Genomic DNA, 26,750 nt, shown 5'->3' with positions numbered 1-26,750 from the left:
TGTGGCATTACAGTTTTTGGCTGGCTGCATAGCGTCATCAGGTATATATCAGACCTGGTGCCGCCATGCTCATCCCAGTCTGCTGCGGAATCAGGCAGTGTAGGGAGAGTTGCTGCTGAGCTAGGGAGAGATTTCTTTGCTTCATAGTAAGGTGAATTGATCTGTGTATTATATGTGGTATAGCCACACTAACAGTCCTTCAGAAGACTAATGGCTGCATAGATATCAGTGCTTGGCAGGCAGTGTATGTGGCAGACTGTAGTGCATATAGCAAGAACCTTCCAGTTCTTTCTGCTGCTGCCTATTACAGATATTTCTAGACATATCCCCAGGTATCAGTGGCCAGGAATAATTTTTTTGGGGGGGGTCTTAATCCTGATTATTTGCTTTAAAAGCAATCCAGAGAAAACTGTTTTTCTGCTCCATTTGCTTGTTGGCACTGCAGAATACAACTAGATCCTTTCCATATTACAGCGCTAAAAATCCAGCTATTTTAAACTGTGGTTTGTCCATCATACAGATCACATATCAGTGTGCTCAAAATTGTGCCATTTTAGGCCTTCAGTTAATTTTTTTTGCAATGTCTTATTACCCAAGTTATTGACACCAGTTTGCGGGGGGGGGGGGGGGATCTTACCTACAGGCCAGATATTTTAAACTGGGGCTTGTCCGTCATACGGATCACATATAAGTTCGCTCCAAAGTCAGCCATTTGTAGTGAACGTGGAAAATATTGTCCTCCATTTAAAATGGGCAAGGCACATGTCCTTGTCCTAGCGCAGTGTTCAGTTGTCCATATCCCAGTCCTTGGAATGCAAGTGCAAATATGCAGCCAATGCCCCACAGGCCACACTACTAAATTCACACATTTCGTGACTCCTTGCGCTTGAAATGTTGCCTTTTAGGCTCGTGGAGATGGAAGCTTTCCACAACCCGATTGCGCCGGCTGTCCCTTGGTACTCTGTCCCCATCCACCACTATTTCTTCCAGTGTGCCGTCCCCCACATTAAGCTGATATTACATTTGCATTTGTTGCCGCAGCGTTTGTACCGCATATAAACGCATGCGTCGTGTTTTCCTATATTTAACATTAAAAATGTCTCGTCGTTTGCGGCTTGGCACGGAAATGCAACATGTAGTAATTTCTAGAGGCGTCTATTTGCCGCCAGGAAACGCATGCGGTCGATTGCGCAAGGATTGCGACCAAAAAACGCATTGCTGTCTATGTAAACACATGCGTTTTTTAGCACATGCGTTTGGTTGCGTTTTTGAACGCATGCGTTTCAATTGAGAAAACCATGTCTAGACACTGATAAGCCACCCCCCACCATCAAGGTGATAAAAGGGGAGGGTGTGGACAGTTGCAGGTCACTTCTCAGCAGACAGCCAAGCAGAGCAGACGGACCACAGTGGACAGCCAAGCAGAGCAGATGGCCAACAGCGGACAGCCAAGCATAGCAGATGGCCCACGGCGGACAGCCAAGCTGAGCAGACGGACCACAGCACCTTGGAGCAAACAAGCCTCCGAACAATGTGAGTATTTCCTAGCCAATGCCTTTATTTTCTATTTTCTGTCTCTACATGTCCTAATTTCTGCAATTTCTTTCTTTCTACATGCATCAGAATGTCTTCTCCGGATTCTTCATCTGGTGAGGAGTTTCGGCCAGGACAGTCGGAAGTGGAGCATGTCAGTGAGGTGAGTACTTGCCTCGTCAGATTGGTAAGTATTCACTGTCACATCGACACATGTGACAATTTAAATTTTTCTTTTTTTAGAGCTCTTCTACTGCGGCAGAGACAGGGCAGGAGCAGCGGAGTCAAGGTCCGGTGGAAAGACGGCAGCGGGTACGTATACAAGGCTGACTGTCCTCAGTGTAATATTCTTGAATCTTCCTTTCTTTCCATTCTTATTTATTTACTTTTTTCTTCTGGAATCCTTTTGTATGTTGACTTTACTATTCATGCCATTTCTCTGCATCTTTTTTTCTTTCTTTTCCTTCTGTTAATTGAGCAAACTGTAATGACTTTCTTTAATTTTTAGGTTTCACAACGGGAGGATGATCTTATCGAGAATGACCTCCTCATCCCCCTGGTCCAGGAGAGAGTCCCGTTGTGGGACACCCGGGATCCACTGCACTCAAACAACGTGACGAATCCGGCGGTTATGGAATGAGGTGGCCCAAGCGATGTGGGATGGCTGGAACAACGCCCCGACACGGGTCCGAGCTGCATTTGGTAAGTATTGCACTGCAGTGTGAAGCAGCAGAGACCTTGGCCGTGCTCACTCGACTGTGTGTGATGAAAGAAACTCAGGAGTTTCTCTCATCACACACAGTTGTGTGAGCACGGCCAAAAGTACTTTTTCTGAGCACCATTTTTTTTTTTTTAACAGTATCCAAAGTCAAAACACATTGGCGTTCGATGAAGGACCGCTTCAACAAGGACCTGCGTCAAGAGAGCCGTGTTCCCAGTGGTTCAGGAGCAAGGATCAGACGCTACAAATACCATCGCGTTCTGTCATTTTTAAGACCTGTCCTTGCCCAGAGAACGTAAGCATTTATCACGTGCATTAGGTTGTATTGTATTGCCATAATCTGTATTTTTACATTCCACAGGATTTTGCGTCTGTTAAATTTTTGATAGTAATTTTCTTTTTCCTTTTTTTCACAGCACATACAGCACTACTGTTGGCCCAGGTTCTGGAGCGGTCCTTCATCCGACAGCCACGGACCCGTCCCAGCCATCCAGCAGCACAGCAGCAAGTGGGCCTTCCACACTAACTGGAGACCAGGGAGCTGGTCCATCAGGTCTTCCCCTTTCGCAGTCCTCTTCCACTGCCCCTTTTTTTGGGGGCTCCTCCCGGCAGTGGCAGAGGGCTTCGGACAGGTCACTCATGCCCGAGTTTTTGCACTTGAGCTCGGTTTTACAGGAAGCAATCAAGGCTTTGGGTGACCGAATGGATGTTTCACATAGCCTCTTGAATGCACGTATCCAGGAGGTCAGCAAAAGCCTTGATCAAGTGAAAGCCGACCTCCAGAGGCCAGCACATCATTTTTTTAATCAAATTGAGCAGGGCATGTCGGAACACCTTACTCCTGATCTCCAGCTGAGTGTCATGCAGGCCTGCAATGCTGCTTATGTGCAGGCTATGCAGCAGAGTCGGTATTTCCAGCAGACAGTGGGGGCATATCCACCTGTGCCTTCACTGTCACGCTTGACCACAATGTCGACCTCTGCTGCATCCCACTGCACGGCAACCTCAATTCCTTCCACAGCCGGACACCACTACAACACCACCACCATGCCGAGTGCAGTTGGACATCCCACCGCCACCACCATGACATCCACTGCTCCTGCTTGGACCTCCTCCACTGACACCACGATGCAGCAGGACCCTGGCATGGCCTTCCGTACCGCCACCTCCACGATGCAGCAGGACCCTGGCATGGCCTTCCGTACCGCCACCTCCACGATGCAGCAGGACCCTTGCATGGCCTTCCTCTCTACAAGCGCTATGGACTCTGGCATGGCTGCACGCTCTACGAGCACTATGGACTCTGGCATGGCTGCACGCTCTACGAGCACTATGGACTCTGGCATGGCTGCACGCTCTACGAGCACTATGGACTCTGGCATGGCTGCACGCTCTACGAGCACTATGGACTCTGGCATGGCTGCACGCTCTACGAGCACTATGGACTCTGGCATGGCTGCACGCTCTACGAGCACTATGGACTCTGGCATGGCTGCACGCTCTACGAGCACTATGGACTCTGGCATGGCTGCACGCTCTACGAGCACTATGGACTCTGCCATGGCTGCACGCTCTACGAGCACTATGGACTCTGCCATGGCTGCACGCTCTACGAGCACTATGGACTCTGCCATGGCTGCACGCTCTACGAGCACTATGGACTCTGCCATGGCTGCACGCTCTACGAGCACTATGGACTCTGGCATGGCTGCACGATCTACGAGCACTATGGACTCTTGACAGTGCAGCCGGACCCTGACAGGTCACCAGCCACCACGCCACGCCATATGAGCCCACCAAGACCTCCCACAACCAGGCAAGCCAAAAAAAAAAAAGGACCAAAAACTAAAAAACCGAGGACTCTTAGCATTCCTCCCCCTTCACTTCCCAATGTGTCTGTAATGTCAGGTTTGTCTCACCCTTCCAGTGCATCTTAAGCCTCTCATGTGCCAAGCCCCATCCCCGAACTTCCAGACCCTTCTAGTTTCATTGCCCCTTCTCCTGCCACCTCTGCGTCCTCCACGGTTAGCCAGGCCTCAGTTCTTCACACCCCCCGTTTACATCACTCTACCCCAAGCCGGCGCAGTAAATAAATTTGAGTTATTTACAAAATAAAAAAAGTGATTTGGCACAATTATGTTTGGTTTATTGTGTCTTCCGCCGCCGGCAACATACACCGTGCGCCAAGAAACTTCACCACACACTTACTTTTTTGGCCACATCATATCTCCAGTAGTTAAAAATAAAAAGACTGCAGCTTTGTTTGTCTTTAGTATACAGATATGAGGTGGGCCAAAAAATATTACATGTATCTCCATAATCTCTTTTTGTCTGTGCCTAGTGTGGCAGTCTGAAGAGAAAATGGTGGAAAAACAATGCAGACCTCTACTGAACAGGTAAGGTGTCAAAAAACTCATTAGTTATGACACCTGACCTGTTGATTAGAGAACTGCCTTGTATAACAACCATTTTCTCTTCTTCATACATAATCTATTACACACAAATTGAGGGACAATGGTGGTCACACACTGCATATCTATGCTCACCTGCACAGGTGTCAGAAATAGTGAATTCATGAGCCTGTATATGTTTATCATGAATTCATTATTTCTGACACCTGACTTGATGAGTATAGATAGTGTGACAGTGATTGTCTCTTCAGTTTGTGTCCAATGGATACAGGAGAAGAGAATCATGATGCAATGACGTCAACAAGCTTACCAATAAAGCAACATGGCTGCCATTACTAGCAGTAAGTGCCCAGTGTTGTATATCAGTATTTGTAAGCCAAAACAAGGAGTGGAACAATTAGAGGTAAATTATGATATTAAAATAATAACTAGCACCTCTGCTTTTATCACCCACTCCTGGTTTTGGATTATAAAAACTGATATTAAATACAGATCAAATATTGCAAGTTTAGGACAGCCTTGGTTTGGAGAGGAAAAAGATAAGAGACACGGTCAACTCTACCAAAACTAAAGTTTATTAATTTGAAATATTATTATCATTGTACAAAATAACTGGTACAGATCGAATTACAACTGGACATTTACACAACATTGTCCTGCCATGACACACGTCCAATATCTGAATCAAAAAGGCCGCAAATTGGTCCCGCATGTGACCAACTGCTGCAGTTGACCGCAGCGGGTGATGCTGGAAATCGGGCAGTGGGTGTGCAACTGGTTCATCCAGTTCAATGTTGGGTTGCTCCTTAACCATTATATAATTACTAGATGGTGGCCCGATTCTAACGCATCGGGTATTCTAGAATATGCATGTCCACGTAGTATATTGCCCAGTCACGTAGTATATTGCCCAGCCACGTAGTATATTGCCCAGTCACGTAGTATATTGCCCAGTCACGTAGTATGTTGCCCAGTCACGTAGTATGTTGCCCAGTCACGTAGTATGTTGCCCAGTCACGTAGTATGTTGCCCAGCCACGTAGTATATTGCCCAGCCATGTAGTATATTGCCCAGTGACGTAGTATATTGCCCAGCCACGTAGTGTATTGGCCAGCTACATAGGATACAGCACAGCGACGTAGGATGTTGCACAGAGCCACATAGTATATTGCACAGCTTTGTAGTATACAGCAGAGCCACGTAGGATATTGCCCAGTGACAGGTCCAAAAAATAAAAAATAAACATACTCACCTAACGATCCGAGGGCCCCTTGTAGTGTATCATACTCACCATTCTTGTCGCTGCTCCTCCGCGTCCCACCTCTCCTCTTCCTGGGATCCTGTGCAGATGGTAGTGCTCGGCTTCAGGAAAATGGCCACGGGATGCCGCGCGTGCGCAGGTCGAGATCGCGGCGGCCATTTTCCTGAAGCCGAGTTCCATTGCAAGTGCCAGGGCTGGTGGGAGCAGGACCTATGAAGACGTCGCGGTCACATGACCATGACATCACGGCAGGTCCTTGCCGCACACCAGCCCTGGGACGGGACCTCACCGCAAGCTGACGCTTGTAATGGAGCGGTCCGGGGAGCGTGGCGAGGAGCGAGAAAGGCGGCGGAGGGTAAGTATAGCAGGTTTTTTTTTTTTTATTTATTATTTTTAACATTACATTTTGTACTATTGATGCCGCATAGGCAGCGTCAATAGTACAAAGTTGGGGACACACAGGGTTAATAGCAGCGGTAACGGAGTGCGTTACCCGCGGCATAACGGGGTCCATTACTGCCGGCATTAACCCTGTGTGAGCGGTGTATGCGGGCGCCGGGCAGTGAGTGCGGGGAGTAAGGAGCGGCCATTTTTTTCTGGACTGTGCGCGTCGCTGATTGGTCGCGGCAGCCATGACAGGCAGCTGCCGAGACCAATCAGCGAACGAATAACGGTGACAGAAGGACAGACGGAAGTGACCCTTAGACAATTATATAGTAGATGCAGAACCACACAGGCTTTGACCACCTCGTCAACTGTTTCCACTTTTAGATTTATGGCTGATGCAAGAATGCGCCATTTAGCGACCAGAATGCCAAAGGTACACCGTGGCTGGTCAAAGCTTTGGGCATCGCTACATGCGATCTCATCTGTCCCCACTAGTGTTGAGCATTCCGATACCGCAAGTATCGGGTATCGGCCGATACTTGCGGGTATCGGAATTCCGATACCGAGATCCGATACTTTTGTGGTATCGGGTATCGGTATCGAAACAACATTAATGTAAAAATGTGTAAAAGAGAGAATTAAAATAAAAAATATTGCTATACTCACCTCTCCGACGCAGCCTGCACCTTACCGAGGGAAGCGGCAGCGTTCTTTGTTTAAAATTCGCGCTTTTCTTTCCTTTACGTGAAGTCCCGGCTTGTGATTGGTCGCGTGCCGCCCATGTGGCCGGGACGCAACCAATCACAGCAAGCCGTGACGTAATTTCAGGTCCTTCAGGATTTTAAAATTACGTCCTGGCTTTGTGATTGGTTGCGTCGCAGTCACATGGGCGACGCAACCAATCACAAGCCGTGACGTCACGGGAGGCTGGACACGCGCGCATTTTAAAATGCGCGCTTGTCCAGCTTCCCGTGACGTCCCGGCTTGTGCTTGGTTGACCGCGACGCAACCAATCACAAGCCGGGAGGCTGGACAAGCGCGCATTTTAAAATGCGCGCGTGTCCAGCCTCCCGTGACGTCACGGCTTGTGATTGGTTGCGTCGCCCATGTGACTGCGACGCAACCAATCACAAAGCCGGGATGTAATTTTAAAATCCTGAAGGACCTGAAATTACGTCACAGCTTGCTGTGATTGGTTGCGTCGCCCATGTGACTGCGACGCAACCAATCACAAAGCCGGGACTTCACATAAGGAAAGAAAAGCGCGAATTTTAAGCAAACAACGCTGCCGGTTCCCTCGCTGAGGTTCAGGCTGCGTCGGAGAGGTGAGTATAGCAATATTTTTTATTTTAATTCTTTCTTTTACACATTAATATGGTTCCCAGGGCCTGAAGGAGAGTTTCCTCTCCTTCAGACCCTGGGAACCATCAGGAATACCGTCCGATACATGAGTCCCATTGACTTGTATTGGTATCGGGTATCGGTATCGGATTGGATCCGATACTTTGCCGGTATCGGCCGATACTTTCCGATACCGATACGTTCAAGTATCGGACGGTATCGCTCAACACTAGTCCCCACTTCAAGTTGACTGGCCGAGAGTCCGGAATCTTGAAAGGGAAAACTGAACAGCTCTTCGGAGTGTCCAAGTGTGGGATCAGTTGTCTCAGGGCACTCAGCATGGTGGGAGGAAGAAGGATCAGGGTGAGGAATATCCGGGCAACACTCACGGCTACTCAGACTTGACCAAGTTGAAGACATGGTGGTGGTGGCTAAGTGACTGGAAGCATTATCCGCTATCCAACCAACAACCGTTACACACTGCTCTGGCTTCAATAGTGGTGTGCTGCGGTCCCCTAGAAACTGGGACAGGAAGGTCAAGCGAGAAGATGTGGGTTTTTGTTGTGGCCCACTTTCAGCTTGGTCACATCCTTGTCCTCTGCATGCACCATCAGCATCACGTACACTTACCCGTCCCTTTCCCCTTGCCTTGCCCAATTTAAATGGACTACTGGACTATTTCAAAAGCTCAACACAAATGTATTTATTTGGAGCTAAATTATATCTGATCAGTATGCGTGCAAAGCTACGATTTTTCAAACACAGAAACACCATGCCTCAGCCTGACATAACAGACTGTATTAAATATGTTTTTGGTGAATTTAAAAAAACAAATAAAAAAAAGAAAGAGTAGAACAAGGCTAGCACACTGAACTGTGCCACGTATGCCTGCGAAACTACGATTTTTTTTGATGATTTAAAAAAATAATAAAAAAAAAAGCCCACAAGACAAGCACACAGAATTATGCTACGCATGCCTGCGAAAATATGATTTATCAAACACAGATACACCAGGACTTAGCCTGACAAACTGTATAAATTTTTTTTTTTGCTTTTTGGTGAATTTAAGGAAATAAAAAAAATTGAACAAGGCTAGCACACAGAACCATGCTACGTATGCCTGCGGAAATACGATTTTTCAAACACAGATACACCAGCCCTCAGCCTGACATGACAGGCTGTATTAATTTTTTTTTTGCTTTTTGGTGAATTAAAAAAGAAAAAAAAAAAAAAAAAAAAAAAAAAAAAAGAGTAGAACAAGGGGGGTTTGGTGAATTAAAAAAAAAAAAAAAAAAAAAAAATGAAAACTGCAGCTAGGTATATAGTAAATAAGCAGCAGCAGACAGCTATGGAGCTTTGGGAGGTATGCAGTAAGAGCTATATACCCACATACAGTGCCTGCAGGACTTGCGCTGATATGGATATGTGCACATGGACTCCCCTGCCTACCTAGCACTGTGATCTCAGCACCCCCCGAATTAGCCCTAAAAAGGACTGTTGGTTTCTCAGGAATTGTGGACTGAACAGTTGCAGACCTACACTAACTATTAACAGGACGATTCTGACCCTCTCTCAGCAGCACCTCTCCTTATACTAGCTATGACCGGAGCTGAATACGGCGAGCAGGGTGGCGCCAGGTCTCTTATAGACCTGATGACGCTGTGCGGACAGCCAATTACTGTAATACCACAACAAAGATGGCTGCGGCATTACAGTGCACGGCAGAAAATCCCTGCACTGTCATTGGTGCTCTAAAGAGCACCAGAATTGCAGGGCGGAGACACGAGCTTCCGCCGAATAATCACAGAAATACTCGGTGCTCGCTGAGTACACCTAGCATAGTGATACTCGGGCGAGTACCGAGTAGTGGTGAGCACGTTCGCTCATCACTAGTGTTGAACTATCGATGTTCAAATCATGTTTTCTCTCAAATACCAAAATGTTACAGATAAAAGTACACCTGGCTGCAATCATTGATGCTCTGATTCATGGTTTTGGCAGCATGACTCAAGTGACTGGTTCCCTTTACAGAAGTAGTTCGGAATAAATATAGGTTTGATTGTATTCAAATTCCCTCTGATTTTGCAGCTCAGCTCTATGGAATTGATTGGGACTATAATGCAGCACTTCCACGCTGAACTTTCCTCGTCATAACCTCTCATCTAACTTTCTCTTTGACAATCTACAATCTGGTTTCCGCCCCCATCACTCAACTGAGACAGCCCTGACCAAAATTACTAACGACCTACTTACAGCCAAAGCTAATGGACAATACTCTGTACTCCTCCTTCTAGACCTGTCCTCTGCTTTCGACACAGTTGACCACTGTCTCCTACTACAGATCCTCTCCCTCTCCTGGATCTCCTCATACCTTTCCAACTGCACATTCAGCGTCTCCCACTCCCACACTACCTCCTCACCCCACCCTCTCTCTGTTGGAGTCCCCCAAGGCTCTGTTTTAGGACCCCTACTCTTCTCAATCTAAACACTTGGCCTTGGACAACTCAAAGTCCCATGGATCCCAGTACCACCTTTATGCTGATGACACACAGATCTAGCTTTCAGGCCCAGACGTCACCTCTATGCTGTCCAGAATCCCGGAGTGTCCATCATCCATATCGTCCTTCTCCTCTTGCTTTCTCAAACTGAATGTGGACAAATCTGAACTCATCATCTTTCCTCCATCTAATAGATCTTCCTTACCTGACCTATCGCAATTAACGACATCACGCTTTCCCCCGAATCAGAAGTCTACTGCCTCGGAGTAACCCTTGACTCTGTCCTGTCCTTCAAACCGCACATCCAAGCTCTTTCCACCTCCTGTTGCCTCAAAACAAAAATAACTCCAGAATCCATCCTTTCCTCAACCCTCAAACTACTAAAATGCTTGCGCATGCCCTCATCATCTCCCGCCTTGATTACTGCAACACCCTTTTCTGTGGCCTCCCTGCTAACACCCTTGCACCTCTCCAGTCCATCCTTAACTCTGCTGCCCGACTAATTCATCTCTCTCCTCGCTACTCCTCCGCTTCCCCCCTCTGCAAATTTCTTCACTGGCTCCCATTCCCTCAGCGTATCCAGTTTAAATTACTAATACTAGCCTAAAAAGCCATCCATAACCTGTCTCCTCCATATATCTCTGAACTAATCTCCCGATATCTTCCCTCACGTAATCTCCGGTCCTCCCAAGACCTCCTTCTCTCCTCCACACTTATTTGCTCCTCACCCAACCACCTCCAAGACTTCTCCTGAATGTCCCCCATCCTCTGGAATTCTTTGCCCCAACACGTCTGACTATCAACCACATTCGGATCCTTCATTCATATGGAACCTGAAAACCCACGTCTTCAGGAAAGCCTACAACTTGCACTTACCCCGCTGCCTCCTCACCACTACCGAAGCTACCGCCTCACCAACACCGGAGCTCCTGCAACCCTCAACCTATTGTCTCCATCCCCACCATCCGGTAGAATGTAATCCCACAAGGGCAGGGTCCTCGCCCCTCTGTACGAGTCTGTAATTGTTAGTTTGCTTACTGTAAGTGATATCTGTAATTTGTATGTAACCCTCTCCTCATGTATAGCACCACAGACTCAATGGCGCAATATAAATAAATAATGATAATAATAACAACAACCTGTAGTGCATTTTTTGTAAGAAAGCTGGCATGTTTTTCTAACCCTATTCAACTCCTTTATTTAATGGACTATTGAAATAGAGACCAAAAGAGGACCACACATCCCACCGGTGAGTCATGGGTTTGAAGGGAAAGAACTCTGCCTCAACAAGATTTTGATTCTCATGGATGAAAAGGCAATGGCATCAAAAGTCTACATGCACCTATTAAAAAGCTGCAAATACGACCATCTGCACAAGCCCTTAGCCAAAATTAATTTATTCAAGTGGTCAAATATAAGTGGCATCAAAGGAACTGGGTAACCCTTAATGGAAATAGGATAGGCTCTGTTCACATTTGCACGTAAGGCTACTTTGTTTCAGCATATTTCATTGGACAATAGTGCTGTATGGCAGCTATTCTTCCAAGCAAAACAATGGACAATAGATCAGAACCTATTAAAAATCCATCAGATGACACATCAGCAAGGAGAAAAGGCTTCTGTAATAAATTAAAAAGGCACAACAAAGCATGGTGGCTTAGTGAATAACACTGCAGCCTTACAGCGCAGGAGTCTTGGCTTCAAATCCCACCAAGGACAACATCTGCAAGGAGTTTGTACTTTCTCTCCGTGTTTGCGTGGGTTTCCTCAGAGTTCTCCGGTTTCCTCCTACATTCCAAAGACATACTGACAGGGAATCTAGATTGTGAGCCCCAACGGGGACAGCAATGATAACGTGTGCAAAACTGTAAAGCGCTACGGAATATGTTGGCGCTATATAAAGAGATGATTATTATTATTATTATTTTGTGAAGACAACCTGCAAACTACTGTGCTAGGACATGGAAACAAATCTGTACAGCATGGAGAGGCAGGGTATTGTATAGCAGGCAGAATTTTGTGTGATTACTTCTGTTCTCGCTTAGCAAAAAAAAAAAAAAAAAAAAAAAAGGTCACCCAAGAAGTCAGGTAATTGCTATGCAACATAATGTAAAAGGAGAGCTTCAGGCTATGTGCACACGTTCAGGAATTGTCACTTTTTTTCGCGTTTTCCGCAGCAAAAACGCTATAAAAACGCTTACATTAAGCATCCCACCATTTTTAATTCCGCAATTTTTGTGCACATGCTGCATTTTTTTCCGCGAAAAAAATGCATCGCTGTAAAAAATGCAGCATGTTCATTAATTTTGCGGATTTTTCGTGTTTTGACGCTATAGTATTGCATTGGGTAGCTCGCAAAAAAAAACCCCACGGAAAATCCGCAAAAAAAAAAAAAAAAAAAAAAAAAGCGATAAAAACGAGATTGGATTTTCTGTGCAGGGAGTCAGGTTTTGCTCAGGAAAATTCTGCAGACATTCCTGAACGTGTGCACATAGCCTTAGACTTTGAAAATGTATGTAGGTTTTAGTTTACTTCAGCTAGTTTTTTTTTTTCCATCCAAGAACCCTGACCAATTTAAAGCAACATGTAGATATTCTTACAACACTTGGCACATGCTCCACCATATACCCTCTACTTGTACAACTGGTGCTAGAAATCGCAAGGAAATATATGGAGTATATAGACAATGTCCTGCCTCTTACTCCAATTGTTACACTAAGTACACACTTTTTTTTTTTTTTTTTAATTTATTGGAGCAGATCTGCTTCAAAATACTCTTCAAAAATGCTTACAAAACTCTTCCTATTCATTTCTGTGGGAAATCGATTTTGCTGTTGAAATTAGGTTAGAGCATTTAAGAGGTTTTGAAAACTGTGTAGTGAGGTGAGGGGGGTAATTTACAGTGTTCTCCAAAGGTGCACAGTGTTCCACGTGCCCATCTGTCTCCACCCACAACCCCCATAATTGTCATGACTGTGCTTCTACGAAAACTAGCCTGAGGTAGGGCGTCATAGGAGACCATGATTTTTACTATATACTGTGGTATTATACCGGGTTCCAAATTGTTATGCACATTGGTTTTAAGTGTCAAAGATATAATTTTTTGTTTTTTGAAACAAACTCATGGATGAGTTTCCAGGTAAGCCCAATTAAAGGAAAATTATTTAAGAAGTATGTTTCACATTACTAAGCTTTCACAGTATTCAAGAAATATGGTAAAAAACAAAGGATCCCTCTGCTGCCAAAAAGCATCAAATCGTACAATGCTTTGGACAAGGTATGAAAACATTAGATATTTCACTAAAACATAAGTTAGCTCATCGTATTGTAAAGAGATTTGTGACTGATACAAAGCACAGACACGTTTGTGCAGATAAAAGCATAATGAGGAAGGTTGCTGTCAGGCAAATTTATCGGATTAAGAGAGCAGCTGCTAAAATACCATTACAAAGCAGCAAACAGGCATTTGAGGCTGCTTGTCCCTCTGTAGTCCCGCAAACCTCAAGGTGTAGGATCCTACAGAGGCTTGCAAATATGCGTAAACTTACTACTCGGACTCACCTAAACATTGCTCACAAGCAGAAACGATTGTAGTGGGCCCAGACATACATCAAGACTAGTTTTAAAGCAAATGTAAACTGCTAAATTGCAGGCAAGTCATGTGCAAGTGTCAGTCACATGTGACTTGCATTAAGTCAAGTTAGACAAGTGAGTGAAATGTGATTTGCAACCAGCGACAGAAAAAAAAGCAAACACATTTGCAGCAAATTATGTTTTTCTCTATAACACTCTGGTAAGTCGGCCGGGGACTATAGCTGCCAGTTACCCACCTCTAAAAAGACATCAGATACATAGTGCCCGGTTGGCCTTCCAAAATATGTTTTCACTGAAGCGCCACTGCGTTTTAGGCAGAGGTCACACTTGCGAGTGTGATGCGAGAATCTCTCGCATCAATACCTGATACTGCCTCCGCCACTCGGGATCGGAGTGTATTTCTCGCATCACACTCGCAAGTGTGACCCCGGCCTTAGACTAAAACTTACACGATTTTAATAAAGCAGCTAGTCTCAGATTCATGCTGCCCGTGTTTCAGGTAACATGAATCAGATGAAACGTTCCTTTTTAATTTTGCAAATTTTGCCAGTAAAACCTTTCAACCATCCCTACTCCACTATGCAATTTTGCAGGTGAAACAGCGATTTCCCTGCAGTTCAAAAACCACAATGGCTTGGGTCTACTGCAGTTTTTTTTTTTTAGCGGCTATTACCTGTAATGAATATGAATGCAGCCTAAAAGACAGCATCTAGACATTTCAGGAAAAAAAAAAAAATAAATAAATCTTGCTGATTTTGTTGTATCGGCGCAGCAAAATCAGCATTGATTTAGCCATGGATTGCACAGAGTGTCAATTTTGGGGCGGATTTTGCGTCGGATTTTAACAGCATTTTCTTTTGCAGCTGTATATCAAACTGCACATTTGTGCTCCAGGTATAGCATTTTCCCATAGTCATTTCTATAGTACTGTAAAAACCCCTCCTTAAACCTCCTGTCCAACTCTCCACCCCCCAAAAACAATAATTTACAAAATGACCCCCCCACCAAAAAAAGGCCAAATATGCACCAAAAATTGCATCTTGCACATGGAATAAGAATCTGGTGGGCAACCTCCAGAATGTTAGACTGTGTAAGAGTACGGGCACACAAAGTCTTTTTCAGACAGATTTTGACTGAAAAACTTAGCACAAAATGCTAAAAAAATGTAAGTGAAAATTTAAGCAAAAAAAAAAAGCTTCAAAATACACACAGTTTTTTGAAGCAGAAACTGAGCAGACACTCTGCAAATCCTGGGCGGTTCTGCTCCGTTTCTGCTCTGTAAACTCAGCAAAAAGCCTCTATGTACACATAACCAATGACCGTATATTTAAAAAACTGCCGCAAAAACCTTCAGACAGCCAACACGGCCGAATAAACAGCTTCCAGAACAGTCTTCTGCTCAAAAAACTCAGCAGGTTCATCCCAGTTTAGGAGGCGTGGTGTGCACATTCCCCTCAGGGAGACTTACAGGTACTTTTACTAATTTAGGGTTTAGTCACACACAGTGCCCAGGGCCATTGTAAATGCAGGTCTGATGCGCATTCCCAGCATGCTACACCTCCAGTCAGGACTTAATGTAAGACAGGACTTGAGACTTCCAGTCGCACTACTAGAATAATAATTTAAAAAGTACCAAAATCCTGTGTAATCCTAAATTTGCACATTGAGGGAAAGAGTTAGGAAACTGTGTACTTGAAAGCCTGTGTGTTGACCGCAGCAACCAATCACAGTGCAGCTTTCATATTTCAAATGCAGAATACAAAATGGAAGCTGCGCTGTGATTGGTTGCCATGAGCAACACAGACATCCCTGTGTTTGACAGGACCCTTAGTGGTGCAGCCCAGTGCTTGTGGGGAGTTGTAGTTTTACAACACCTGTGGGGCCACATATTGGGAATCCCCACAGTAGAGTGTACAGTGGCTAGTGCAATCTTTTACTGGGCAATGTGTTTAGTGGCCAAAGTTGCCATATAAGTCCAGTATTAAATGTAAGCACCAGGCAACAGGTTGGCTAATGTTATACTTTAACCCCTGACATATAGGCTACAAAAAAACTCGGGCCAGCACGTTGGCTATCTCTGCGGTGCACATGGACAGCACACGTACATAAAATATGCTCATATGAACAAGCCCTCAGGGTGTATTGAGGGGGCTCAGAAGCCGAAACCACCCCATACCGAGCAGGTGTGTGGTGGTTATACAGCTTGTAACATCAGCGACTGGAGGTAGAGCAAATCTCTGCAGTTTAACCATTTAAATGCTTCCATCAATCCCGGTCAGCTGCATTTAAATGCTCCAGTTGCTGGATGCATTAGTGGGGTGCTGATGGTTGCCATGGCAGCCGGGGGTCTACTAAAGTTGCGGTCATCCTGTTGCATCAATTTCACTACACAGTATATACGCTGCAAAACTATAGCATCGCAGCGTATAATGAAAACGATGAAACAATGGAAGGTTCAAGTCTCTTATTTAACAAAAATAGAGAAATAAGAAAATAAGGAACAACATTTTTTCACCAAACTTATTTCTTGTACATTATTACATGGTAAAGTGAATGGTTTCATTCAAACACAAGTAGTCCGGCAAAAAAAAAAAAAACCCAAAGTATCCACGTCTATGGAAAAAGAAGAAAAAGAAAAAGACAAACAAGTCCTGACTCCTGGAAGATTAGGGGCAAAATAAAAAAAACTAACAAAAACTTACTATGGGAAGGAGGGCTGACAACCGTCCAAAAAACAAGGCACTCTTTTGACCTGTCCATACAAATAAAACAAAAATAAAAAAAGATGTGTGGCATCGGTGATTTTTTTTTTTTTTTTTTTTTTTTTAAGCTGATGAAACTTATACAGATTATTTTGATTGTAATTATCATCATATCACAGTTTGCAGGTTTTTTGATGTGTCCGTAAAAAGATACTGTCTGTGCGGGTTTTTTTTTTTTTTTTTTGACAAGTTGTCCAGAAAAAGTAAAAGAAAAAAAAAAAAGCAAGTTGGCAACCCTGGCAGGAAGGGGGTTAAACATAGACAGATCAAAAATTGAATGGGCCATGTAGAATGCTTTATTTTTTGAGAATATTACTGATGACTAATTTCTTCCTCCATGTCACAGGCAGTTCAAGGACAACTACATGAGTCCTAAAGTGTCAGGACCCTCCAAACAACACCTCATATCTCAGCTTCCTGGATCCCTGGGAAAGTAGAGATCAGGGGTGCATGATACAAGAGTTAGCTGCTGTCATATGTGAAGTGATGGAAGGTTAGCGGAGTTCCACTTTAAGTCAATGTACAGTATATGACATGGTGTGAATGACCTCCTACATAGAAGATATAGATACTATGGAGGGTTCTCTGATTTATGCCCATTCATTAGAAAATTCATGGTGTAAACTAATGGAAAACTATCACTTTTAATATATATATATATATGTAAAGCTAATGCATCCATAGAATAAAAACTGTGACCTCTCCCACGAATCCTCTGCGAGCCGTGACCAAGCCAAGTCCAAAAAAGAAAAGAAAATTGCAAACATGACATAAAGCGGTGAACCTGTCACATGCATGGTGGTGCAGAGAATAAAATCGCTGACGTTACCTGAGGCGACACCTTCGTCCCATTCGGATTCTGATCTTTTTAAGCGATTTGCTGTAAATCCAAAACAAATTTGCACTCCGAAGATAAACGTGACAAAGGATATGACCTGCGGATGCAAAGATATGACAAGTGTAATCGAGCAGAGCTGCAGCAATGCAAGAGTTAAATCCCAAATTCAGCTCCTAGATGGATGCGCCAAAGTCTTCCCTACCTGATAGAAATGTAAGACGCTGCTCAGAAGCATAGTGCAGGAATCCCTAGGAGCCACTAGGTAATGCTTCCCTGTAGGTTCAGTGTGTCTGTCTGCAGGGATTGCTGTGTGAGTTGAGTCTATTAGTTACAACTAATCCCACCTGGTTGAGTGGATGGGCTCATTTCATTTGCCCAGGGTCTGGTTTCATCATGTTTAGCTCACAAATCACAGGACTGGATGTAGGAGGCTGCCTGTAGCACCACATCCCCCCCTGTCTTCTCCAAACACACACTTCTCTCACACTTAGTCAATAGCAGTTTACTTTTAACGCGCTCCAGCACAGACTGTCAATGTACTTTATAACGACGAGAAAAAAAAAGTATATTTTCCCTGGAAACTCACAAACATCTGCTTAATGTAAAAAAAAAAAAATCTAAAAATACATCTGCCAGGAAGAAAAGCAGGCAGCGTCTAGTGGATATGTGCTGCAAAATAAATGCCAAGGTATGATCGCTCTGTGCTGTGCAAAAAAACCTGAGAATATTATTTGTTGTGTTACCATGCAGTATACACTAGTAAAAGATAATGGGGCTATGCAATGACAAGCTAGGGGGGAGCTAAGTATCATGTGTAGAATAGCACCAACAATCTGCTCTACCTTGACCAGGATAGCACCAACAAGCTTCTCTGCCTTGACCAGGATGGCACCAACAAGCTGCTCTACCTTGACCAGGATGGCACCAACAAGCTTCTCTGCCTTGACCAGGATGGCACCAACAAGCTTCTCTACCTTGACCAGGATGGCACCAACAAGCTTCTCTGCCTTGACCAGGATGGCACCAACAAGCTTCTCTGCCTTGATCAGGATGGCACCAACAAGCTGCTCTACCTTGACCAGGATGGCACCAACAAGCTGCTCTACCTTGATCAGGATGGCACCATCAAGCTTCTCTGCCTTGACCAGGATGGCATCAACAAGCTTCTCTGCCTTGACCAGGATGGCACCAACCGGCTTCTCTGCCTTGACCAGGATGGCACCAACAAGCTTCTCTGCCTTGACCAGGATGGCACCAACAAGCTGCTCTGCCTTGACCAGGATGGCACAAACGAGCTGCTCTACATTGACCAGGATGGCATCAACAAGCTGCTCTACCTTGACCAGGATGGCACCAAGAAGGTGCTCTGGCTTGACCAAGATGGCACCAAGAGCTTCTCTACCTTGACCAGAATGGCACCAATGAGCTCCTCTGCCTTGACCAGGAGAGCACCAACAAACTTATATGCCTCAACTTGGGAAATTAGATACAGCAGAAAAAAGAATATTTGCAAGGAATGAAGAAAAGTCTAGCTATGACCACTGATGTAACTTGACATCTTGGGGCCTAATGCAAAATCCCAAACATGGACCCCAACTATCACTTGTCTTTAAAAATATTAATCTTCTTGGAAAGTACTATATCTAATCCAATATGCTAATGTAATTAAACTCCCTCTTGTCCTGTTAAGGCTTGATTTACAAAACGCGTTTATAGCCTGTTATTGGATTTCCAGACGCACATTCTCAAACAGGCAGAGATTCAGGGCCCGTTCTTCTCAGTTACCTTATCTTTATATTCTAATATATACTAAAATGAGAGTTACTCTTTAACGTATTCGGAGATGATCTTTTACTAACACTAAAGAACCCACTATTATCCTTACTACATCTCATCTGAACATTTAATTGCTTTGCTGCAGTTTCTGGTCTCAAGATTATTTATATAAAATCTGTTATTTTTTTTTTTGTCCAGAATAGCTAATCAAATACACAGAATCTCGGAAATTTTAATTTCTATTTCAAATCTCTTTCTCATTATCAACCCTATTTAGTAAAAATTCTTAACACCTTCCTTATCTTTCTATAAAAGTGGAGCTATGCTCCCCTTCTCAATAAATAGCAAAAAGATCTTGAAATATGTAATACTAATGCTTTTTATCAGAATTGGGCAAATCAATTTGTGGGACTCTGGCTGTTGGCCAGGTCAGTAGTCTCTGGCTGGAAATCTATTACATATCCGGGATCCCAGGTGCTGCTTTTGTTAGCCGGGCGTGCAAAGTCATCATTGTGGCATGATGCACAGATGACGACAAACCAGCCTGGCTAATCAAAAGTTGTACTGCAGATTCCGGAAGGCAATATAGAAAAATATTTCTCCAAAATTTCTAGACCATGATTAAGACCTCACAGTCAAAACGCGTTGGTTGTTAGTTCCTCCTGATTTCTCAGTGTGCTTTTGTTATACCCTTTTAATGCATTATAAATAAATGTGAAGTTTTAATTTTATCTCTCTGGAGAAATCTTTTTCTATATTGCCTTCGTATACGCTGAGGATCGGGTGGCTCTGTGTGAGGATTCTGCTTTCCTGAAGAGTCTCCAACAGTGAGCTGACTCTCCCATATTCCCCTTTCCCTTTATACATGTAGATCTCGGAAGGTAAGGGATTCGCAGAGCTCCGGACCAGCAGTCATAGACCACCAACCTGTCTGATGGACCAGAGTCCGCAAATTGATCTCTCAAACTCTCAAACTCTATTCTCTATATTAGATGACTAAATTCCATCAAAATATTACTATTCCCTAGAATGTTATACCTAATTCCTAGTCTTCCAATAATATCACCTTCCGTAAAAAACAGATCTTGATCTTTATTTGGAATTCTAAAAGTCCACGGCTGAACTCGGGAGAGTGCTATCCCTACCTAACCTACATTAATATTATAGAGCTTCTTAAATCACCAAAATAACAGCAACAGTAGCTGTAAGACCACCCTTATGGGTAGACCTCTATAATCAACAAAGTCCCTCTTACTATTGGGATTCTTATTACTCTCTTATTCTTTGGCGAAGTGTTCAAAATAAATATGACCTTACCTCTTCTCCCTCCCCACTTCCTTTAATAATATCTATTTTGGGTTTCGTGCAAGAATAAGATTAGTTTGCATTTCATTAGTTGGTAAAAAATATGTCTCTACATTAAATATATTTTGCCATCTTTGTCAACTCATGACCATTGAACAAGTGCAAGAAAAATTTCTCCTGGGTTCTCTATGAGAATTCCGTGGACTTCAGTAGAACAGTGCGATCTGCAGTCCAAAATTGGACAAACGCTATCGACATTTCTCCCGACCATCAGTTGCCCCCAAAAACATTAGACCGTCAGACGAACTTGTCGACATTGGCGGGTTTAGCCGACATTAGTCTAATGTGTATGAGGAACTTAACATTTGGTTTTCGTCCTGCTTTGCAATAATTGTATTGTAGTGAGTCTTCTAGGTGATAGTAAGCTTGCATTACTGTAATTGCTTTTGACAATGTTTTTTCTGTAACCCTTGAGACAAATATACATAGCTACAACTGTAAATGTGTTCACCATATGGTCCTCTAAATAAACCATTTTCTAACTTCTAATGCAACATCTGTAATAAATATACAAATTCCAAATGCAACCTCCGATCCTCACAAGATCTCCTTCTATACTCCCCCTTATCACCTCTTCCCACAATTGCATACAAGATTTCTCCTGCACATCCCCCCTACTCTGGAACTCTCTACCACAACATATCAGACTCTCACCTACCATCGAAACATTCAAAAAGAACCTGAAGACCCACCTCTTCCGACAAGCCTACAACCTGCAGTAACCACCGATCAACCAAACCGCTGCATGACCAGCTCTACCCTCACCTACTGTATCCTCACCCATCCCTTGTAGATTGTGAGCCTTCGCGGGCAGGGTCCTCTCTCCTCCTATACCAGTCGTGACTTGTATTGTTTAAGATTACTTTACTCATTTTTTTTATGTATACCCCTTTTTCACATGTAAAGCGCCATGGAACATGGTGCTATAATAATAAATAATAATAACTAGGATTCCTTAGACTATCTAGTTCATTTTACAAAATCAATTGGCATGTACAAAGCATATGTTATGTTTATTATTTTATTTTTTTGAGAAGTTTACAAGCAGAAGTAGTAATGCAAAAGTGTGCCTGTTATATAAATACAATGCAAATTACTGATAAAAAAAATATCCAATTTTCTTTCTTTTATTAATGACCCTCTTTAGATGTCATCTATATACCCATCGGTAAGGCTGCTGCTCTAGATCAATGCTTTTAGGCATTTCAGATGAACAGCAGAGTTTTACATGTACCCAGGATACTCAATTGATTATTCAAAGTATAATTTCCAAGAAAGACATAATAGTTTACTGGAGGGAACCCCAGTATCCAACTCCCCTCATATTGTATTCGTAGGGTTCCAGAAGGCCGAATTATGAGTTCTGTAAGTTTACCATGTGCCTAACTGCAGAGCTTGTTTTTTTTCTCTACCCAGTGTAAACACTCAGTTCACTGCCTATCTATGTATCTAAATGGACAAGTCAAGGCACAATGGCTTGTTGGGCCTCCCTTGGCACCGATCACCCAAGCATATGCCCTACCAGCTACACCCCTGCCTAATTTGAGATATGAAAAAACTAAGATGTCATAATTGAAGTCCAAAACTGATGCAATTTGTGAGAAAGATCCCATGTTATACACATGATATACATAATGTCTGGTAAATGTGATAAATGGGGGTCGGCGCGGTTTCCATTCTTCTATATAAGTAAGTGAATAAAGCCATGCACATGTTCATCCACCAATCCATGCTTGTCTGCTTGGATGCAGCAGATGATAGCCACTTCACTAAGCCAGAAATAGGTTGAGGAATCCATGCTCTACATACACTATTTGGACTATAGTATTGATTCACACCTCTTAATCATTGGATTCAGGTTTTTCATTCAGTCTCATTGCACCCAGTGTATATCATCCAGCCCTTCGCCATACAGTCTGCCCTATATTGGTAAAAGAATGGCTCGTTCTATAAAGCTAACTGATTTTGAGATTTATAGAATGAACCATTGTAATAGGAAACACTGATTTAACAAGTCAGTTCATAACCTTTCTTCCCTTTTAAATCTACCTCCGTTGCATTTCAGTGATATTATTGAGACTCAACTCAGCAACAAAATGGACACCCAGTAATGTTACAGAGCCGGGTCACTGAGTGCTGAGGACGGAGCAGAGTTCAGAAAAGTCAACGTTACTCTTTGCTGACTCCATAACTGTGGAGTCCAAACCTCCTCTGGCATTGACATCAGCACAACACATGGTATTGGTTTCCATGCAGCCTTACACCAACAAGCGCAACACCAAGTGTCAAATGGAATGGTGTAAAGTCATCACCACTGGACTTTGGAGCAATAGATGTTCTGTTCTGTGGAGTGATGGATCACACTTCTCCATTTGGAATTTGATGGATGTGTTTGAGTTTGGAGAAAGCCAGGAGAATATTACCCACCAAACTGCATTGTGCCAGCTGTAATGTCTGGTGGAGAAGGGGTATTGCTATGGGCTTGTTTTTCAGGAGTTTGGCTTTGACCCTTTGGTTCCAGTGAAGGGAAATCTTAATGCTTCAGCATACAAGACATTTTGGACAATTGTACTTTTCAACTTTACGAGAACAGTTTGGGGCAGACCCTTTTCTGTTCCCCATGGTAGTGCCAAGGTCTATAAAGATGTGGTTGGGTGAGTTTGGTGGAAGAACATGAACAGCCGCACAGAGCCTGGACCTCAACTCCATCCACCACCTTTAGGCTGAACTAGAATGGAGCTTGTGAACCCAAAGTCTCTTCCATGTTCAGTGTCTGACCTCACAAATGCTTTTCTGGAGGAAAAAGTCCCACAGACGCCTATAGCTGGTTTAAAATGCATTTTGGGGATGATGGACTACCGTTAAAATATATATATATATATACACAGTGCCTACAAGTAGTATTCAACCCCCTGCAGATTTAGCAGGTTTACACATTTGGAAGTAACTTGGCATTGTGACATTTGGACTGTAGATCAGCCTGGAAGTGTGAAATGCACTGCAGCAAAAAAGAATGTTATTTCTTTGTTTATTTTTTTTTTAAATTGTGAAAAGTCTTTTCAGAGGGTCATTTATTATTCAACCCCTCAACCCACCAGAATTCTGTTTGGTTCCCCTAAAGTATTAAGAAGTAGTTCAGGCACAAAGAACAATGAGTTTCACATGTTTGGATTAATTATCTCTTTTTCCAGCCTTTTCTGACTATTTAAGACCCTCCCCAAACTTGTGAACAGCACTCATACATGGTCAACATGGGAAAGACAAAGGAGCATTCCAAGGCCATCAGAGACAAGATCGTGGAGGGTCACAAGGCTGGCAAGGGGTACAAAACCCTTTCCAAGGAGTTGGGCCTACCTGTCTCCACTGTTGGGAGCATCATCCGGAAGTGGAAGGCTTATGGAACTACTGTTAGCCTTCCACAGCCTGGACAGCCTTTGAAAGTTTCCTCCCGTGCCGAGGCCAGGCTTGTCCGAAGAGTCAAGGCTAACCCAAGGACAACAAGGAAGGAGCTCCGGGAAGATCTCATGGCAGTGGGGACATTGGTTTCAGTCAATACCATAAGTAACGTACTCCACCGCAATGGTCTCCGTTCCAGACGAGCCCGTAAGGTACCTTTACTTTCAAAGCGTCATGTCAAGGCTCATCTACAGTTTGCTCATGATCACTTGGAGGACTCTGAGACTGACTGGTTCAAGGTTCTCTGGTCTGATGAGACCAAGATCGAGATCTTTGGTGCCAACCACACACGTGACGTTTGGAGACTGGATGGCACTGCATACGACCCCAAGAATACCATCCCTACAGTCAAGCATGGTGGTGGCAGCATCATGCTGTGGGGCTGTTTCTCAGCCAAGGGGCCTGGCCATCTGGTCCGCATCCATGGGAAGATGGATAGCACGGCCTACCTGGAGATTTTGGCCAAGAACCTCCGCTCCTCCATCAAGGATCTTAAGATGGGTCGTCATTTCATCTTCCAACAAGACAACGACCCAAAGCACACAGCCAAGAAAACCAAGGCCTGGTTCAAGAGGCAAAAAATCAAGGTGTTGCAGTGGCCTAGTCAGTCTCCTGACCTTAACCCAATTGAAAACTTGTGGAAGGAGCTCAAGATTAAAGTCCACATGAGACACCCAAAGAACCTAGATAACTTGGAGAAGATCTGCATGGAGGAGTGGGCCAAGATAACTCCAGAGACCTGTGCCAGCCTGATCAGGTCTTATAAAAGACGATTATTAGCTGTAATTGCAAACAAAGGCTATTCCACAAAATATTAAACCTAGGGGTTGAATAATAATTGACCCACACTTTTATGTTTAAAATTTATAAAAATTTAACTGAGCAACAAAACTTTTTGGTTTGTAAGATTTATGCATCTGTTAATAAATCCTGATTGAATACTACTTGTAGGCATTGTATATATATATATATATATATATATATATATATATATATATATATATATATATATATATATATATATATATATACATATACTTATATATATATATACTTATTTTCCACCATAATATGCAAATAAAATGATAAAAAAACAGACAATGTGATTTTCTGGATTTTTATTTCTCAGTTTGTCTCCCATAGTTGAGGTCTACCTATGATGTAAATTACAGACGCCTCTCATCTTTTTAAGTGGTGGAACTTGCACTATTGCTGAATGACTAAATACTTTTTTGCCCCACTGTATATATAATATAGATTTTTTTGATTAGGTTTAAGAAGCCGGTGTATCTTTGCGCCCCCAACTATTACAATTTATGTATGTCATTCTAGTGGACCCTGAAATGTTTCTTTGTCTCCTGATATTTGATTCTTGGCAGGTTTCGTTATACTTCTTATACCCAAGAGCAACAAAACACTCCGAATATAATTACGGTAAATCATTACGACACTTTGTGATATGGGAACTGAACATGATTGTGAGTCATTTGCGTGGTAACGGAATTCAGATTAAATGTACAGATAAAAGCTCCGGAGCTGAGTGTAAGTGGGGAATCTCCTTGCTCCAGGGCCCCCGTAAATAAAGAGGTATGTTGCGGACAAGCAGAGACAACTGAGTTAAGTGTAATCCCCTTGGGGCATTGAGTGCAGTGTACACTCATTAGCTTGCATATTGCTTCCTATATAATATGGGTGGCCGATGCGGTTGACCATTGACTGCGGCCCAGCGTCCACGTCGGTACTTTATGGTAACCAGAACTGTACGAACTTTTGCATCCTGGGCACCTTTTGTAACAAAAAGTCCTTCGTCACATCATAACGTGCATAGAATTTTTGCTTAACTCTAGTGGCCAATGGATACAAATAAAACAATAATATGCAATAAAAACAAATATAATTATTGGTTGAACAATTGATTGCAGGACGAGGCAATAAAATGAGAACGAATGTTTGTACAAATAGTTCCATCCTTTCCTCAACCATCAGTCTACTAAAATGCTTGCGCATGCCCTCATCATCTCCCGCCTTGACTACTGCAACATCCTTTTCTTAGGCCTCCCTGCTAACACTCTCACACCTCTCCAGTCCATTTTACCTCTCCTGCCCAACTAATTCATCTCTCTCCTCGCTACTCCTCTGATTCTCCCCTCTGCAAATCTCTTAACTGGCTCCCATTCCCTCAGCATATCCAGTTCAAATTACTAATACTGACCTACAAAGCCATCCATAACCTGTCTCCTCCATATATCTCTGAACTAATATCCCTATATCTCCCCTCTGGTCCTCCGAAGACCTCCTTCTCTCCTCCACACTTATTTACTCCTCACCTAATCGCCTACAAGACTTCTCCCGAATATCCCATCCTCTGGAATTCTCTGCCCCAACACATCTGACTATCAACCACATTTGGATCCTTCAGAGAGACCCTGAAAACCCACCTCTTCAAGAAAGCCTACAGCTGCAATGACCCCGCTGCCTCCTCACCATTACCGGAGCTACCGCCTCACCAACACCGGAGCTGCTGCAATCACCCAACCTACTGTCTCCTTCCCTACCATCCTGTAGAATGTAAGCCCGCGAGGGCCGGGTCCTCTCCCCTCTGTATCAGTCTGTGATTGTTAGTCTATTTACTGTAATTTGTATGTAACCCCTTCTCATGTACAGCACCATGGAATCAATGGTGCTATATAAATTAATAATAATAATGTACGGTTGCCAGCCATCTTTAGCATCATCAATATCAAGGCAAACAACAAAACAGGACAAATCCACTATTTTTCCCCACCGATATTGGTGCCTATCTCATA

General features: G+C 43.5%; 1 protein-coding gene across 13 annotated transcripts in view; it reads right to left on the bottom strand.

Moving 5' to 3' along the window:
- ENPP2 (ectonucleotide pyrophosphatase/phosphodiesterase 2) overlaps positions 1-26,750 on the bottom strand; it is a 203,074-nt gene that overhangs the window by 106,533 nt on the left and 69,791 nt on the right. For 9 of the 13 annotated variants that reach the window (XM_077271134.1, XM_077271138.1, XM_077271142.1 and 6 more), the window contains exons 1-2: positions 17,549-17,699; positions 17,338-17,443 (exon numbers count right to left, since the gene is read on the bottom strand). In XM_077271134.1, coding sequence (XP_077127249.1) covers positions 17,338-17,443; positions 17,549-17,581 — 139 coding nt within the window. In that variant the 5' untranslated portion in view covers positions 17,582-17,699. Of the gene's footprint in view, positions 1-17,337; positions 17,444-17,548; positions 17,830-26,750 lie in introns of those variants that run through there. The other 4 variants (XM_077271135.1, XM_077271139.1, XM_077271141.1 and 1 more) reach the window with 2 other exon arrangements.

Source organism: Ranitomeya variabilis, chromosome 6, assembly GCF_051348905.1.
Source record: "Ranitomeya variabilis isolate aRanVar5 chromosome 6, aRanVar5.hap1, whole genome shotgun sequence".
In the NCBI taxonomy this organism is placed as follows: Eukaryota; Metazoa; Chordata; class Amphibia; order Anura; family Dendrobatidae; genus Ranitomeya; species Ranitomeya variabilis.
The sequence above is the reverse complement of the archived record's forward strand: the minus strand, read 5'-3'. Positions and strand labels throughout refer to the sequence as shown.